The 16,254-nt window shown below is 36.0% G+C and overlaps 1 protein-coding gene across 1 annotated transcript in view; it reads left to right on the top strand.

Annotated features, from left to right (window-relative positions):
- Window positions 1-15,000, top strand: part of FASTKD1 (FAST kinase domains 1) — a 45,908-nt gene extending 30,908 nt beyond the window's left edge. The window contains exons 9-16 of the mRNA XM_032401163.1: window positions 701-1,187; window positions 2,438-2,552; window positions 4,501-4,629; window positions 5,664-5,795; window positions 6,157-6,270; window positions 11,878-12,016; window positions 12,891-13,005; window positions 13,969-15,000. Coding sequence (XP_032257054.1) covers window positions 701-1,187; window positions 2,438-2,552; window positions 4,501-4,629; window positions 5,664-5,795; window positions 6,157-6,270; window positions 11,878-12,016; window positions 12,891-13,005; window positions 13,969-14,064 — 1,327 coding nt within the window. The 3' untranslated portion in view covers window positions 14,065-15,000. The remainder of the gene's footprint in view (window positions 1-700; window positions 1,188-2,437; window positions 2,553-4,500; window positions 4,630-5,663; window positions 5,796-6,156; window positions 6,271-11,877; window positions 12,017-12,890; window positions 13,006-13,968) is intronic.
- The last annotated feature ends 1,254 nt before the right edge of the window (window positions 15,001-16,254 follow it).

A 16,254-nucleotide genomic window follows, 5' to 3' on the forward strand; every position in this document is an offset into this window, starting at 1 on the left:
ATTTTATTTATTTATTTGAGAGAGAGAGAATGAGAGACAGAGAGCATAAGAGGGAGGAGGGTCAGAGGGAGAAGCAGACTCCCTGCCGAGCAGGGAGCCCGATGTGGGACTCGATCCCGGGACTCCGGGATCATGACCTGAGCCGAAGGCAGTCGCTTAACCAACTGAGCCACCCAGGCGCCCCAAGCTCCCAACTTTTAATTTGTAATTTAACAACTGCTGTCCTGGTGGCTGGACTCTTACTTTGGGGGTGGGACTGTTACCATGGGAATTTGGGAAAAGAGGAGCGAGAAGGGAACTAGTGTCACTGAGTGATCACTGTATGGCAGGGCGTATACTAGGTCATACCAGCTCCTAACAAGTCATATCAAACATTCAGCCCAAAATCTGTCTCTAGCAACAGCACTGGAAACATTGTTTTGACCCTGATCTTTGGTATGTTAGGGACTGTGGTTTCATTTTTGCATAAAATATTTGAGATGTGCCTTAGAAAATCTTAAGACTTCTCGTGGTAGTCCTTTGTGGACCTGTCATCTTTGAATTTATCTAATCCTTCTTAAATTAGCTTGTATTTTACACCTACCACACCTGTTAATTATAATAATAATAATTATGTATTCAGACTTTAAGTACTTTTCGTTTTGTTGCTGATTTATTAATTTTGATCTTTTCATTTTCATTTTCTCCCCCTCCCTTATAGATATTTGAAAATTAGTGTTATACCTAGTGAGATTTCCATCCTGGTCTATGCTCTTTCCATTCTTCCATCTCCTCACCTAGATGAAGTGGGGATATCTCGAATTGAAGCCATTTTACCTCAGTGTGACCTAAATGACCTGAATGGTTTTGCTACATCTGTTTTAAGATGGATTCATTATGATCACAAATATCTGGATAATACCACTGGGAAACAACTGAAACTGCTTCAAAAACTAGATCACTATGGTCTTCAGAGACTACAAAAATACAACAATTTGAATCTGTTAAGGGAAGAACTTAAATCTTTAAAAGGAGACTGGTTTGCTGAGTCACTTCTTGAAGAAACAGCTGGTACTTTACACCGTTTGATGGATGAAATTAATTACAAAAATGTTGCAGAGATTGCATCTTTCATTGCTAGAACTAACTACCTCAGTACTTTGCTACTTGATAGGATAGCCTCAGTGGTTGTTCAGCAGATTGAAAAGGTGAAATTGAGTTTTAAATAGTTGTCAACTTCTAAAAGCATAAATATTTATCATAAGTACTTTGAGAACTTAATTGGAATTGGAATTTTATTATTTTTTATTTTTTAAAAGATTTTGTTTATTTGGGAGAGAGAGCGTGCATGCGAACTTGAGCAGGGATGGGTGGGGGAAGGGCAGAGGGAGAGGGACCAGCAGACTCTCAGCTGAGCAGGGAGCCCATCACTGGGCTGGATTCCAGGACCCTGAGATCATGACCTTAGCTGAGGGCAGACGCTTAACTGACTGAGCCACCCAGGCACCCCTGGAATTTGAATTTTAAAAATTAAATTCTAGCGTCTGGTTCAGCAGTTTGTTTCTCTAAAGTTGTTTCCTCCAGCAGTGTAGATCTGGGGAGTATAGCAGTCATCTTTTGGTTCACTACGATATTTTTCAGATCTGTAGTCAAAATTTATTGTCTAGAAAGAAATACTTAAAACAATACTGTTTTAAGAAAATGAAGTATGAATGATTTTTGTTTTATTTTCTATAATCCTATGATACTTTTATATTTAAGAACAACTACATTCAAAAGTGTGAAAAATGAGGAAAACATAAGGTGTACACTGACTTCTATATTCTTAAATTGTCGATGTGTCTTCTTACAAATTTATTTCTGGAACTTACTCCTAAAATGTTGCTTTTTGGATTATGTGAGAAGAAATTCACTTATTAAATCTATATTGGGATAAGGCTTTTACTTAGGAGACAGTATTTCTCCCAAAATAAAATAAAAATCTGTCCTACTTGTTTAGCATAGTACTTGGCAGTCATTAAGTTTTAGATGAATGAGTGAATAATGAAATTTTAAAAATGAATGAAAGAAAAATGAATGAAAGAAAAATGATTATAAACTAACTTCCTTAATTACATTATATGATGAGTCTATAAAATGCACTGAGATCATGGAAATTAGTAATACTATTTCCTATTCATTTTAATGATTAATGAATTCTGGAACAGGATTTTACACCTAACAAAAATAATTTGTAGATTATCTGATTTTTTTCTGCATTGATACTTAGAGTTACTAGAAACTAGTGGTGGGACTAAATAGATTATAGCAGGGTGGAAAAAGTAATAAGTAGTGATGCATTTATCATTTTACTTCTAGGCATGTTAGAAAAAGATTTCTACCGAAAATAATAATTAGGTTAAGTTTTTGTTTTATTTTACTGAAGTTTAAACTATAACATTTTGTTGTGTTTATACAGATCCACCCTTTTGTGATCCTTGGTATTATTCTTCCATTTAGCGTCTTGAACTATGATCCACCTCAAAATGATGAATTTTTCAGGATTTGCATTCAATACCTGAATTCTTACTTAAGTAGGTATATTGTTTGGTAATACATTGAGTAAGTAGGTTGGAGAATACCATTGCCACTGTGGTAAGAGAGAGCTCTCATTTAAGGGGTAACTATAAGAGCCATGAGTTCTAGACCTAAAAAAAGTTGTACCCATTTTTGAAACATTTTTATTATGAAAAATATCAAGCTTAAGGAAAAAATGGAAAGAATCAAACAGTGCCTATATACTCACTGGGCAGACTTAGTAATTGTTAACATTTTATCCTATTTGCTTTACTGTTTCTCTTGCTCTCTTATTTTTTTCGGAACCATTTCACAGTAAGTTGTAGGCATCATGACCCTTCACCCCTAATTGCTTAGGCGTATGCCTCCTAAGAATAATGACCTCTTATATCACCACAACACTATTATGACACCTGAGAAAATTAATAGTCCCTAAAATCTAATACACAGTCCATGTTTAAATCTCCCTCATTCGTCTCAAAAATGGTTATTTTGGACCCAGCATCCACTCACTGCTTTAGGTTGATAGCTCTTTGGTCTTTTATAGTCTAAATACTGGTTGTTGTTTTTTTTCCTTACCCCTGCCATTGACTGACACCATGATATGATAACCATGTCTGATACTACTTCGTGAATAGACAAGTAAAATGGGCTGCTGTGATATGTTTATATTTAGTCATGAATGGGCATATGCATGTGTGGCATTCATGTATACCTCTTTTTAGTAACATAATTATGTAGAAAGAGGAGACTTGAAACTGAGACTTAGTATGCTCTCCTGGTTGTTCAGTCTTGTGCCAACAACCAGAAGGAAATGAAAGCACATCTTTTTAAAAAAAATAAATAAATAAAGAGTTTAAGAGAAGAAAGGTTGAGAAATACAGCTTTGATTTTTTTTTTTTAAGCCTTACCAAGAGAATGTTTGGAAAATTCTTGGATACCTTTATAAGTAAAATTTTAAGTAATGGCATAATAATTTTATTTTGAATAAATATTAGATTTGACAGGTCACTATTAACCTCATTTATGATTTGATCTTGATTTATTAAATAAACTCAGCAAACAATCCAAAAGGAAAGATTTAACATCTTTTTTGTCCTTTCTAAGAATATTGCTGCCAGTAGGGACCCCTTCCTTCTCATCAGAAATGTCTCTTGGACGAGGCAAATCAGCTAAATAACCTCAATCTTGTACTCTGGGACATGTGCCATGCTGTTGGGTGACAGGTAAGGGAGGAGGTGCTATTTGAAACTTGAGCTTCATATGTGTCTACACTCAGCCCGGATATTTGAGATCCCTAACAGCAGCACAGAATAATAGTCCAGGCTCCGGAGCTGGGCTCTGAGGGTTAAACCTCACTGCCACTTGCTAACTGTGTGACTGTAGGCAAGTCATTTAACTTCTCTGTGCCTCTGTACACTTATTTACAAAGCGGAGATAATAATTATTCCTGCTGTATACTGAAATGAGATTTCAATGAGTTAATATATGTAAAGAGCTTAGAATGATACCGAACACATTCTGAGCACTATTATATTGTTATCATCAATACATAGAGACTCAGACCACTTATTACATACACTACTGACCTTTTGTTTTGAGTTCTTTCTCTTTACAAAGCAATTTTTGAAACTTCTTATGAAGTAAAATAATAATATAGGAATATTTACATATCCTTAGCACATAGTATGAATTTATATAAATTGAATCACCCAAGGAGTCAATACCCAGGTGAAGAAACAGTATTACCACAGTGTCCTTCTCTCCTGTCCCCCTTTCCTACTCTACTCCCACCCAAAGGTAAGCACTTCACTACTATCCTGACTTGTAACAGTATAGATTAGCTTTGTCAAGGCTGTGTTTGTATCATTATTTTAAAACCCAGCTTGACCTGAATAAAGTGTGTGCTTACGTATATGTGAGGTGGCTGTACATTATAATTTTTTTATCTTAATTTTGTTTTAGGTGGATTGGATCCTTTCATGTTAGTGTTTCTTGGTTATTCTTTGGCCACACTTGGATATTTTCCGGAAGATCTCCTGAAGGCAATTTTTAACATCAAATTCTTAGCCAAAATGGATTCTCAACTTGAATGTGTGTATCTACATTTTTTAATTTTAATTTTTTTAATGATTTTATTTATTCATTTGAGAGAGAGAGGAAGCACAAGCAGAGGGAGGGGCAGAGGAGAGAGAGAGGGGGAGAAGCAGGCTCCCCGCTGAGAAGGGAGCCTGATGTGGGGTTCAGTCCCAGGACCCTGGGATCATGACCTGAGCTGAAGGCTGATGCTTAACCTACTGAGCCACCCAGGTGACCCTGTATCTACATTTTAATTTATTAAACTATTACCTATACTTTATATCCAAGTTTCAACTCTACCTATACTAAAGCATTTAAATGTTAACATATTTTTTTTCTGTTTATGAAAGTATTTCCTTCTTATGGAAAATTTGGAAAACAGAAAAGTATAAAATAGAAGATAAAAGATTACTCAATCTTACTACCAAGTGAAACTACCACTTTTAATAATATTTTGGAGTATATCTTTCTTTTCTGTCTCTCCTGCTCTTATGTGTATGTTTATATATCTATATGTATTTTAAAACAAAATTTGGATTATTAGTATATTCACCTTTGTATGTTGCCTTTTGTCATTGAACTGTATTTTGAACAGTTTTGCATGCCATTAAATATTTTTTGGTGTCATGATTGTTTTAGTGTTTATGTAATCGGCTATGATAGGAATGTAATAACATTTGTTATCATGTAGGTTGTTTCTAATTCTTCATTATGAATAATGATTATTATACATGAATCATTGACCTCATCTTTGTTTCTTTAGGATAGATACCTAAATGTGGAATATTAGGTCAATGAAAATTCTTTGGTGGTATTTTAAAAAATGTAGTTGTAATATTCATGATTAGTGATAACGACATAGGAGTTAGTCCTAATCTTGCCACTGAATAATTTAAAAATATAAAGCATGTGTGTGCAAATGAAACAATTTTATAAGGTGAGAATAAAAGTACTAACAAATAATGGGGATAAATGAATGTGAAAAAAATGGATTGTCTTTGTTAGGTCCAACCTGTCAAAATCAATTAATATTTTGTTTTTGATTTCAGTTTTATGTTCATCTCTAAATATGAAGGTCCAATTTCGTCTTATGGAATTAAATAGAGCAGTCTGCTTGGAGTGCCCTGAGTATCAGATTCCGTGGTTTCATGACCGCTTCTGTCAACAACAGTATAATAAAGGTTTGCCTTGTCTTTGGGTCAGACAGCAAAATTTAATTCCCAAGTGAATTATTAGTTAGCACCTTGTTAAGCCCAACCGTGACACCAGAGTTACCGAGAGTGCCATGACCTGTTTGATAGAACCATTTTATAGGTGAGATTTGTGTTATAAGAATTTCTTAATATTTAGGACACTAAACCTCTCTGGTAGAGAGCACAGAACTTGTATCGTTCTGAATTTAATACCATTGCATGTGCTATTATATCGAAGCTCTTGTTGAAAATATTAATCTTGATTTTTTGGTTTGTAGAATTGGGTTGATTTTCATTTGAAACTGATGAACTTATTTTAAGTGACCTAATTATTTTTATTTTCATAAAGATATTGGCAGCATGAATGGAGCACAACAGCAGATTTATAAAATGTTAGCAGAGGTGCTGGGAGGAACCAATTGTGTAAAAGCCTCGGTTCTTACGCCTTATTACCACAGAATAGGTGAGTCTGTGGTAGGTTATTAGGTACTCTCAGAAGACTAAACTAATTAAAGTAGAATCATCTCATCAAATGGAAATTTCCAAACAGACCGAAATAGAAGAGTGCAATGATTCCTCAAGTTCCCATGGGCCAGCTTTGATAACCATCAGCATTTTGTTTTTTTTGTTTTAATTTTTTACCAATCTTTCACCAATTCTAAGTAAAACCCAGATTCAGATTCACTGAACATTTCTAGATCTTCAAAAGTTTTTTTCCTCTGCACTAAGTACCCTAAAGTCAGGGAAATGACTTAGCATCATTTCATTGTTTTATGTCAAAAACAAAGTTGGATTATCCACCTGGATGAAGATTTCCATAGGTTTGTGCTCAACTCTAAATAAACTCATTAACCTTCTCAGTCGTCTAGTTGTAGAAGGCATTCTGATTTGGTAGTGGGTGACATAAAATTAGTAGGCTAGCTGATAAATTGGATGGCAACATAAGATTTAAAAAAAAATAGCTAAATTCAAGTGGTGGACTTAAAGGAAAAGATGAAATTTTAAGAGAACATAAACTTTCTAAATTTAGGTTTAGAAAACATCTGCATACATACAGGATGTTATATAGGATTATAAGCCTGATATTAACTAATACTGTAAATGGTTGCCAAAAATCAAATACTATTTTAACCTATGTTATTAATAATAATAAGAAAGCTGGTAGTACCACTGTATTCTGTCCTTCAGACATTTCTTAGTATTCTTTTTTTTGAGTGTTGCATTTTGTGAGAGACAGTGACAAATGGGGCCTGGAAACAAAGGAGTCTAGAAATCCTGTCTTAGAACTACAGAGGATGGGAACTACACAGATTTCAATCCCTCAGCAAGTTCCTCAACCTCTGAATATTATTAGTTTCTTCATCTGTAAATGGGGATAATAATACCCGCTTAACAGGGCTAACTGATATATCGTATGAAAAATATTTAGCACTGCCCTTGGAACATAGTGAGGGCTCAATAAATTAAAAAAAAAAAAAAGCTAGGAATGTTTAATTTGAAAACTGGAAAAGTTGTGGTGAGCATAACTTATAATGTTTGAAGGATTATTATGTGAAAGAAGAATTAGATATCTATTTCAGGATAAAAGTATGGTAAAAAGTAAAGGAATCATTTTAAGTCAATAAAAGGAGAATTTTATGAGAGATTTGTCAAAAAATGAAATAATGGGCTGCCTTGTGAAGAAGAAATGTTTAGGCAGAAGCTGGATGATCAGATTGTGTGTTCAGAAGACTGAACCAAATTAGTCATTTATACCCCCATCTTGCACTACAGAACACATTTTCTCAGTTGTTTGGTTTTACGTTAGGATTTCATTTGTCTATGAGTGACAGAAATCCATAAATAACAGGAACTTAACAAAGTTTATTTCCTTCTCCCATACGCATAGGGTATCCAGGGCTGGCATGCCAGTTCCACAAGCCTTAAAGATCAAGATCCTTCTATTTTATTTTTTAAATATTTTATTTATTTATTTGCAGAGAGAGAGAGAGAGTGTACAAGCAGGGGGAGGGGCAGGCAGAGGGAGAAGCAGGCTCCCTGCTGAGCAAGGACCCTGATTCAGGACTCGATCCCAGGACTCCAGGATCATGACCTGAGCCAAAGGCAGATGCTTAACTGGCTAAGCCACCCAGGTGTCCCAAGATCCTTCTATTTTATTATAAACTACAACCTCAACATGTAGGTAGCTTCCACTTTATGGTCCAAAATGGCTCCTTCTGCTTTAGCCAACACATCTACAATCTAAGCAGAAGGTGGAGGGAAGGAAATGGAAGGGTGTCCTTTTAAGCACAGTTCCTTGAAGTTGCACATACCATTTTTAGTTATACCATATGGCCATACTTGGCTATGAGTGAGTTTAGGAAATGTTTTCATTCTGGGTGGCCATGTACCCAGCTAAGAATTAGGAATTCTATTATTAAAAATGAAGGGAAGTATTAGATATTGGGGGACAACTTGAACTCTCTGCAAGAGGGTCGTTTTAAAATATTGATAGAGATCTTCCTTGACTTACCATGGGATTATATCTCAATAAACCCATTGTAAGTTGAAAATATTGAAGTCAAAATGCATTTAGGGGCACCTAGGTGGCTCAGTCAGTTAAGTGTCCAACTCTTGATTTTGGCTCAGGTCATGATCTCAGTGTTGTGAGATCAAGCCCCTCCTGTGGGTCTGTGCTGGGTGTGGAGCCTGCTTGAGATTCTCTCTCACTTCCTCCCTCTGCCCCCCTCCATCCCTCACTTGCACCCTGCTCTTGCACACTCTCTCTAAAAAAAGAAAAAAATGCATTTAATACATCCCTAACATGCTGAACTTCATAGCTTGGCCTAGCCTACCTTAAATGTGCCCAGAACACTTAAATTAGCCTACAGTTGAGCAAAATCATCTACAACAAAGCTTGTTTTACAATAAGGTGTTGAATCATCTCATGTAATTTTTTGAAAACTGTACTGAAAGTGAAAAGCAATCGTTCTAAGTTTTTTATCCTCACTACTGCTGCCCAGCATCAGAAGAGATCCAAATTCAAAATCTGAAGTATGGTTTCTATTGAATGCATATCACTTTGGTACCATTGTAAAGTTGAAAAATCATAGGTTGGGGACCATCCATATACTGTTAATCTGTACTATTTAAAATACATCTGTATTTTAAAATATACTCCTGTAAAAATAATGCTCACAGAAGGAAACGCACTAAAATATGAATATGAAAATGGTCTGTAATTCCATCTCATAATTTAAAATTATTGAGCACCAACTTTGTGACAGGCACTGTGGCCGGCTCTTTATTCCTGTTATTTCATTTTATTCTTTTTGTTTTGTTTTTGTTAATGTTTCTTTCAAACTATAAATAGTCCTATCTGTGTAAAACATTTGGAAAATACAGAAAAAAAAATCACGCATAACAAATCATGCATAACGTGTAATTAGTACTGAAACTAAGATTACTCTGTCCCAAGACCATTGTATTTCCAATTCATATTTGTACCTCCTGTTGTCAAGAGGCTTATTTTTATGTGAAATGTATATAAATCATTAAAAAATATTTGGTAATATTTATGTACATGGATGTAGCATAATTAAGACAGTATAATAGTATAATTAATAACTATGGGCTAGGGGCGCCTGGGTGGCTCAGTCGTTAAGCGTCTGCCTTCGGCTCAGGTCATGATCCCAGGGTCCTGGGATCGAACCCCGCATCGGGCTCCCTGCTTAGCAGGGAGCCTGCTTCTCCTTCTCCCTTTGTCTACCACTCTGCCTACTTGTGCTCTCTCTCTGTCAAATAAATAAATAAAATCTTAAAAAAAAAAAAATAAATAAATAAAAAATAACTATGGGCTAGAAGCATTGCTTAAGTAAGTTTAAAAAAAAATTCAGTTAAAAAAAATCACAGGATACCTACTTATAGAAAAACCAGAAAGGACAGATAACAAAAGAGAGAAATTACCATGATATGACCATTGTTTACTTTTGCTGTCTGTTTTTGTAACTGACTTGTTTGAAACCAAAAATAACTTATACTATAATGTTTGTAGCTATGTTTATATATTGCAAATATTTTTCTGTGCCCAGAAATATACATTATTTTTAGTGACTGCATACGTATTTCATTGAATTGAGTAAATGATGGTTTATTTAATCCTTAGGGCTTTTTGTAGGTACATGCATCTGTCAAACAGTGCTGCAATTTTCATATAACAACAGCAATAAAAATGATATACCTACATACTGTTTATTATGTGTTAGACATTGTTTTAAGTGTTTTATATATAATAAACTTATTATGCCCCTACCAGGTACATAAATTATTCTATTTCATAGATAAGGAAATTGAGGCTGAGACATTATTGTTTGCCCAAGGTTCTATAGTTGACAAATGGTGGAGCCAGTATTTGACCTACGCATTCTAGCTCCAGAATTCATTCTGTCAATGAGAGAACTATATTTCACGTTTGATAATTAGCTCGAAGCTGCTTCAGTGCCCCAGTTTCCCTGATGTATAAAAAGCAGATAATTAAACCTACTCTTTCCTTTTCATTTGTTGTTTCTTTTTTCATTTGTCCTTTTTGTCTTGGTTTAAATACTTTTACAGTTGTTTTTATTACAGAAAAATTTCAAACATATACAAAAAATAGAATAGTATGATGAACTCCCATACAGCATCACCAGTTGTCAAAACTCACCAGAGTCCCACCTGATCCTTTTCAAGGAAATCACACATATCTTAAAATGTTTATCTAAAAAGATACATAACTACAGTACCGTTATTATCACCCCACCACCATTCATAAAAATTTCTTAATATCACATAGCTTGTCAATGTTCGAATGTCCCAAGTGTCTTTTATATGTTTTATTTTACAGTTTATTTGTTAAAATTGGGGTCCAGACATTACATTTGGTTGATAGGCCTTTTTAAGTTCTACCTCTTTCTTTTCCCCTTACAATTTATTTATTGAAAAAAAAATTTTTTTTCACATTCTAGACTTTTCAGTTATACCTCTGTTGTATCTCTCTCTCTTTTTTCTTTCTTTTTTTTTTTTTTTACCTCTGTTGTATCTCTTAACCTGCTCCTGCATCCCTTGTTTTCCTGTAAGTCACTCCTTAGATCTAGAGGCTTGATTAGATTCAGGTTAAATTCAGGTTGGGTTTTTTTGTTTGTTTGTTTTGCCCAGACTATTTCATAGTGGTATGTACTTCTTATTGTATCGTATCAGAAGACATATAGTGCTGGTTGTCTTGTTTTTGTTATATTAAAGATTTACCAGCTCATCCATTAGAAAGTTCTCCTATCAGTTTTTCACCTACAGATTTTATCAGTCATTAAAATTATTGTCTAAATCCATTATTCATTAGGGGTGGTAAAGTAGTGATTTTTTTTTTTTAAAGATTTTATTTATTTGACAGAGAGAGACACAGCGAGAGAGGGAACACAAGCAGGGGGAGTGGGAGAGGGAGAAGCAGGCTTCCCGCTGAGCAGAGAGCCCGATGCGGGGCTCGATCCCAGGACCCTGGGATCATGACCTGAGCCGAAGGCAGACGCTTAACGACTGAGCCACCCAGGCGCCCCTAAAGTAGTGATATTCAACATCTATCATTTCTTCTGCATTAGCTGGAATTTGTCTAAAAAGAACTTTCCCATACCAACTATTTAGTTACTCTTATGTACAGTTCATACAGGAAAGACAGGATACATGTTTGAATCTTTGCCCTTACTAGTTTTCAGATGAGTAGGTTCAGCTTCCTCCAAATGCTACCAAGAGATTTAAGAGGATTAAAATAAAACTCTTAATGTTATTTGACCTATACCAGCACTAAATATAACTCCGTACTAAATACAGTTTAGTAATACTTGCTGGTTGATTTTTATTGATTGATTTTCAAAGAGAGGTGCCATTGGACCAGATCTTATAAAACAAGTTGGATAATTAGGGAGCTGTACATCATTCTTTCATATGTGTGTGTGTGTGTGTATACATGTATATCGCTATATGTATACAAATTTAAAATATATCTTAAACTTTTACCTGTAAGAATTTACTTAATTCATACTGTTGATTCCTGTACTTACAGATTTTGAGTGTATCTTGGATAAAAGAAAAAAAGCTCTTCCATATGGAAGCCACAATATAACTTTGGGAAAACTGCCAGAAACGCACTGGGAATCAAATACCCAAATAACTGGATCAAGACTGCCACCAGGAGCTGAAAGGTAACTTATTTCTTAGTTTCAGATTTTGTTAAACGTTAAGTTTGGCATAATTTAATGAACTCCGTTATCAAGGATCAGTTGTAGGAGAATCTGCTTCTCATTTATCTCCTGCATTCTGCCTCTGTGCCTTTGCTTTTCCTCTGCCTTCAGCATTTATGTCTGTCCTTTACTGTCCAACGCCTGGCAGTCTAACTAAAGTGCTAACCTTCTCATTGTCCTCAGTGGAAGCAAATAGTATCTGCTTTGGAGCTCCCCTACCTCTCTGCTTATCCAGTAGCACTTAACTTCTTCCTACACTGTATTGCAGTTACTTAATATGTATCACATGTTGTTAGACTATAAGCTATTCTCTATGTTTGTATCCCTCACAGTGCCTTCCATATGGTAGTTGCATGGTAAATATATATTGGACAAGGAAACGAATGAAAGCATGGAGATTTTTACTCTAATTTGGTGTAAATTATAATGAATAGGCTTACTTGTCATCAATTACTAATTTAAGTAGAAGAATAGAATACTCATTTATATTCATTTGTTTTTTGTATAAATTAATTTATAAAGATGCAACTTTTTTTTTCCACTTTTTTTTTTTTAAGATTTTATTTATTTATTTGACAGAGAGAGACACAGCGAGAGAGGGAACACAAGCAGGGGGAGTGGGAGAGGGAGAAGCAGACTTCCTGTGGAGCAGGGAGCCCGATGCGGGGCTCAATCCCAGGACCCCAGGACCCTGGGATCATGACCTGAGCTGAAGGCAGACGCTTAACAACTGAGCCACCCAGGCGCCCATAAAGATGCAACTTTGTTCCTGAAAGGCTTGTAATTATTGTTTCTCGTTTTGATTTCAGAAGCAAATTTTTTTTATCTTCTGTAGGATTGCTCTGGAATTTTTGGATTCAAGAGCTTTTTGTAGAAACATCCCTCACTTAAAAGGAAAATCTGCTATGAAAAAACGACAATTGGAAATTTTGGGCTATCATGTAATTCAGGTATGAAATACTCATGTAATTTCGCCTCTAAAAAACCCCCCAGAGAACTGGCTGTACATATGTTTCCTTTTTTAAAAATTGGAGTATAATTAACAGACAGTGTTTCAGGTATCCAACATAATGGTTCAACAATTCTCTACATTACTCAGTGTTCACCACGATTAAGTGTAGTGATCATCTGTCACCATTTTTTCAGTCTTATGGACTACATTCCCTATGCTCTACTTTTCATCTCTGTGACTTATTTTGCAAGTGGAACTTTGTACCTCTTAATCCCTTTTATCTATTTCACCCATTCCCCCTCTAGCCCCTGACAACCACAGGCCTGTTCTCTGTATTTAAGAGTCTGTTTTTTTGGTCTTTCTTTTTCTTTGTTCATTTGTTTTGTTTCTTAACCACATATGAATGAAGTCATATGGTATTTGTCTTTCTCTGTCTGACTTATTTAACTTAGCATTATACCTTCTAGGTCCAACCAGTATGTGTTCCCTTTTAATGTGAAAGTTCTAGAATTACCTTTTTTTAATATTAAAAAAAGTTATATTAAAATATCTCTGAAACAGAACATCCTTCATTTTTCTTGAATAGTAAATAAAAATCATTTTATTTTATTCTCTCTAGAAGATCTATTGGTTTTTTTATTTATCTTACGAGAGGCACTGTGGAGATGGGTAGAGATACAAGAGAAAAAGGCTAGTATATGTATGTTGGAAAGGTAATAGGAAGAATGTCTACTGTTGGTATTGTAGGAACAGGAGGATTAAAGGAACTGTGAAGGAAGAAGTAGGTCTCTGGGCTTTACCAGGAAGAAGGACCGACTTGGCTTCTAAAAATCGTTTATGTTTATGTAAACTAATTTCACAGATGCCTACAGCTCGGCTCAGTGGTGCTTACAAGTCTTCCCTGATGTCTTTTTGTTGTTGCTTTAAAATTTCCATTCAAACTACATGGCTTATTTTACAGATCCCGCATTTTGAATGGAACTCTATGGCATTGTCAACAAAGGAAGCTCGGATGGACTACCTGAGAGAACGTATATTTGGAGAAGGCAAATCATGATTGTAGTTTTTATTTAAAATTAGTGATGATGGTGTGTCACAACTGAACTTATTTTAATTAAGTGGCCTGACTCAATGAAAAAATAATAGTACAGAATTGATTGATTTGAAGGTCAGTTGAATACCTATTAAAATAAACAGACATTTTACTTTCTCCAGTATTTCTTTACTATCTGGTTGGGAAATTGTATAAAATTCTTAATATAAAGGACTTGTAGCTTTTAAGAAACTTAAATAGTTTATAATTCATTCTTTGTCTACTAAGTGCCAGAAAGTGTTTTAGATGCTGGGGATATAGCAGTGAATGTAGCGTATTTGCCATGGGTAGAGTCAAACAAAATAAATGAATAAATTACATTATACCATAGATGATACTAAGTGATATGGAGAAAGATTTGGGGGAGAGGGGATAGGAATATTTTGGGTAGGTATAATTTTAAATAGGGTGATCTGAGGACTCACTAAGGTGGTATTTGAGTAAAGACTTAAGGAGGTGAGGCTAACTGGCAGTAGAGTATTCCAGGCAGAGAGACCAATAGGTACAAAGATCCTGAGGTAGGAATATGCCTGGCATATTTGAGAATAACAAGGAATCCTCTGTGGCTAGAGCAGAACAAGTAGGAGGTTGCGGGTAGAAGTGTAATAGGAGAAAAGGTAAAATAGAGTCAAATACATATGACCTGACCTCATGGCTATGGTGAGTGAGATAAGCAGCCATTGGAGAGTTTCTATAAAGGAATGATAAGAACCCATGTTTTAATTGAATCACTTGGGCTACTCTGTTGAGATGGGAAAAGACTGCAGTGAGGCAAGTGTATAAGCAGGGAAACCCATTAGAAGATCATTGCAATAATCCAGACAAGAAATAGATGGTTGGTGCGGCGCCTGGCTGGCTCAGTCAGTAGAACATACAACTCTGTATCTCAGGGTCTTGAGTTCAAGCCCCACATTGGGCATGGAGCCTACTTAAAATAAATAAGTAAAAAATAGATGGTTGGCTTAGAGTAGTAGCCGTGGAAGTAATGAGAAGTGCTCAGATTTTTTTGATGTATTTTGAAGGCAGAGGCAACAAAATTTGCTCACTGATTGGATATGAAGTATGAGGGAAAGGAGTCAAGGCTAATTCTAAGTTTTTGTCCTTAGCAACTAAAAGGATGTTATTGCTATTGACTGAGATGGGAAAGTCTACGGGAGGAAGAAGTAGGGGGTGCACTGGGTGGGAGGATCATGAGTTTGGTTTTAGACATGTTGAGTTTTGATGCCTTTTTATTTTTTTTAAAGATTTTATTTATTTATTTGTCAGAGAGAGAGAGTGTGTGTATGTGTGCACAAGCAGGGGGAGTGGCAGGCAGAGGAAGAAGCAGGCTGCTCAGCAAGGAGCCTGATGCAGGACTCGATCCCAGGACCCTGGGATCATGACCTGAGCTGAAGGCAAACGCTTAACCGACTGAGCCACCCAGGCGTCCCTGTGATGCCTTTTAAACATCTTAAGTGGAGATATCAAATAGGCATTTTATTTTTTTTTTATTTTTTTATTTTTTTTAAAGATTTTATTTATTTATTCATGAGAGACAGAGAGAGGGACAGAGGCAGAGGGAGAAGCAGGCTCCCCGCGGAGCAGGGAGCCCGATGCGGGACTCGATCCCAGGACCCTGGGATCATGACCTGAGCCGAAGGCAGACGCTTAACCGACTGAGCCACCCAGGCGTCCCTCAAATAGGCATTTTAATGAGTTTGGAGAAGGCAGAGGTCCAGGGCCAGATATAAATTTGGAAGTTGTCAGCAGTATTTAATGTGATGAAAGTAGATGAAATCACTAAAATGTGATTAGAGGAGAGTGTGAATGGAGAAGTCTGAGGACTCAGCTCCAGGTGCCCCAACATGAGGTCAAGAAGAAGAGAAATGAGCAAAGGAGGCTGGGCAGGGGTGGCCAGTGAGGTAGGAGGGAAAGTCATAGGTAGTGATACTTCCTAGAAGCCAAGTCGAGAAAGCATTTCAAGGAGGAGGAGGTGAGCAGTTGTATCAGATACTGCTGATGGCTCAGGTAAAGTGAGGACTGGGAAATGTCCATTAAATTTAGCAACATGAAGATCATTGGTAACCTTGAAAAGAGGAGTTTTGGGAAAGGGGTATGTGTGAAAGCCTGACTGGTTTAATAGAAAGTGGGAGGAGACAGGTTTTGTTTTGTTTT

The sequence above is a fragment of the Phoca vitulina genome, unplaced genomic scaffold (assembly GCF_004348235.1).
Source record: "Phoca vitulina isolate PV1807 unplaced genomic scaffold, GSC_HSeal_1.0 scaffold1, whole genome shotgun sequence".
NCBI lineage: Eukaryota > Metazoa > Chordata > Mammalia > Carnivora > Phocidae > Phoca > Phoca vitulina.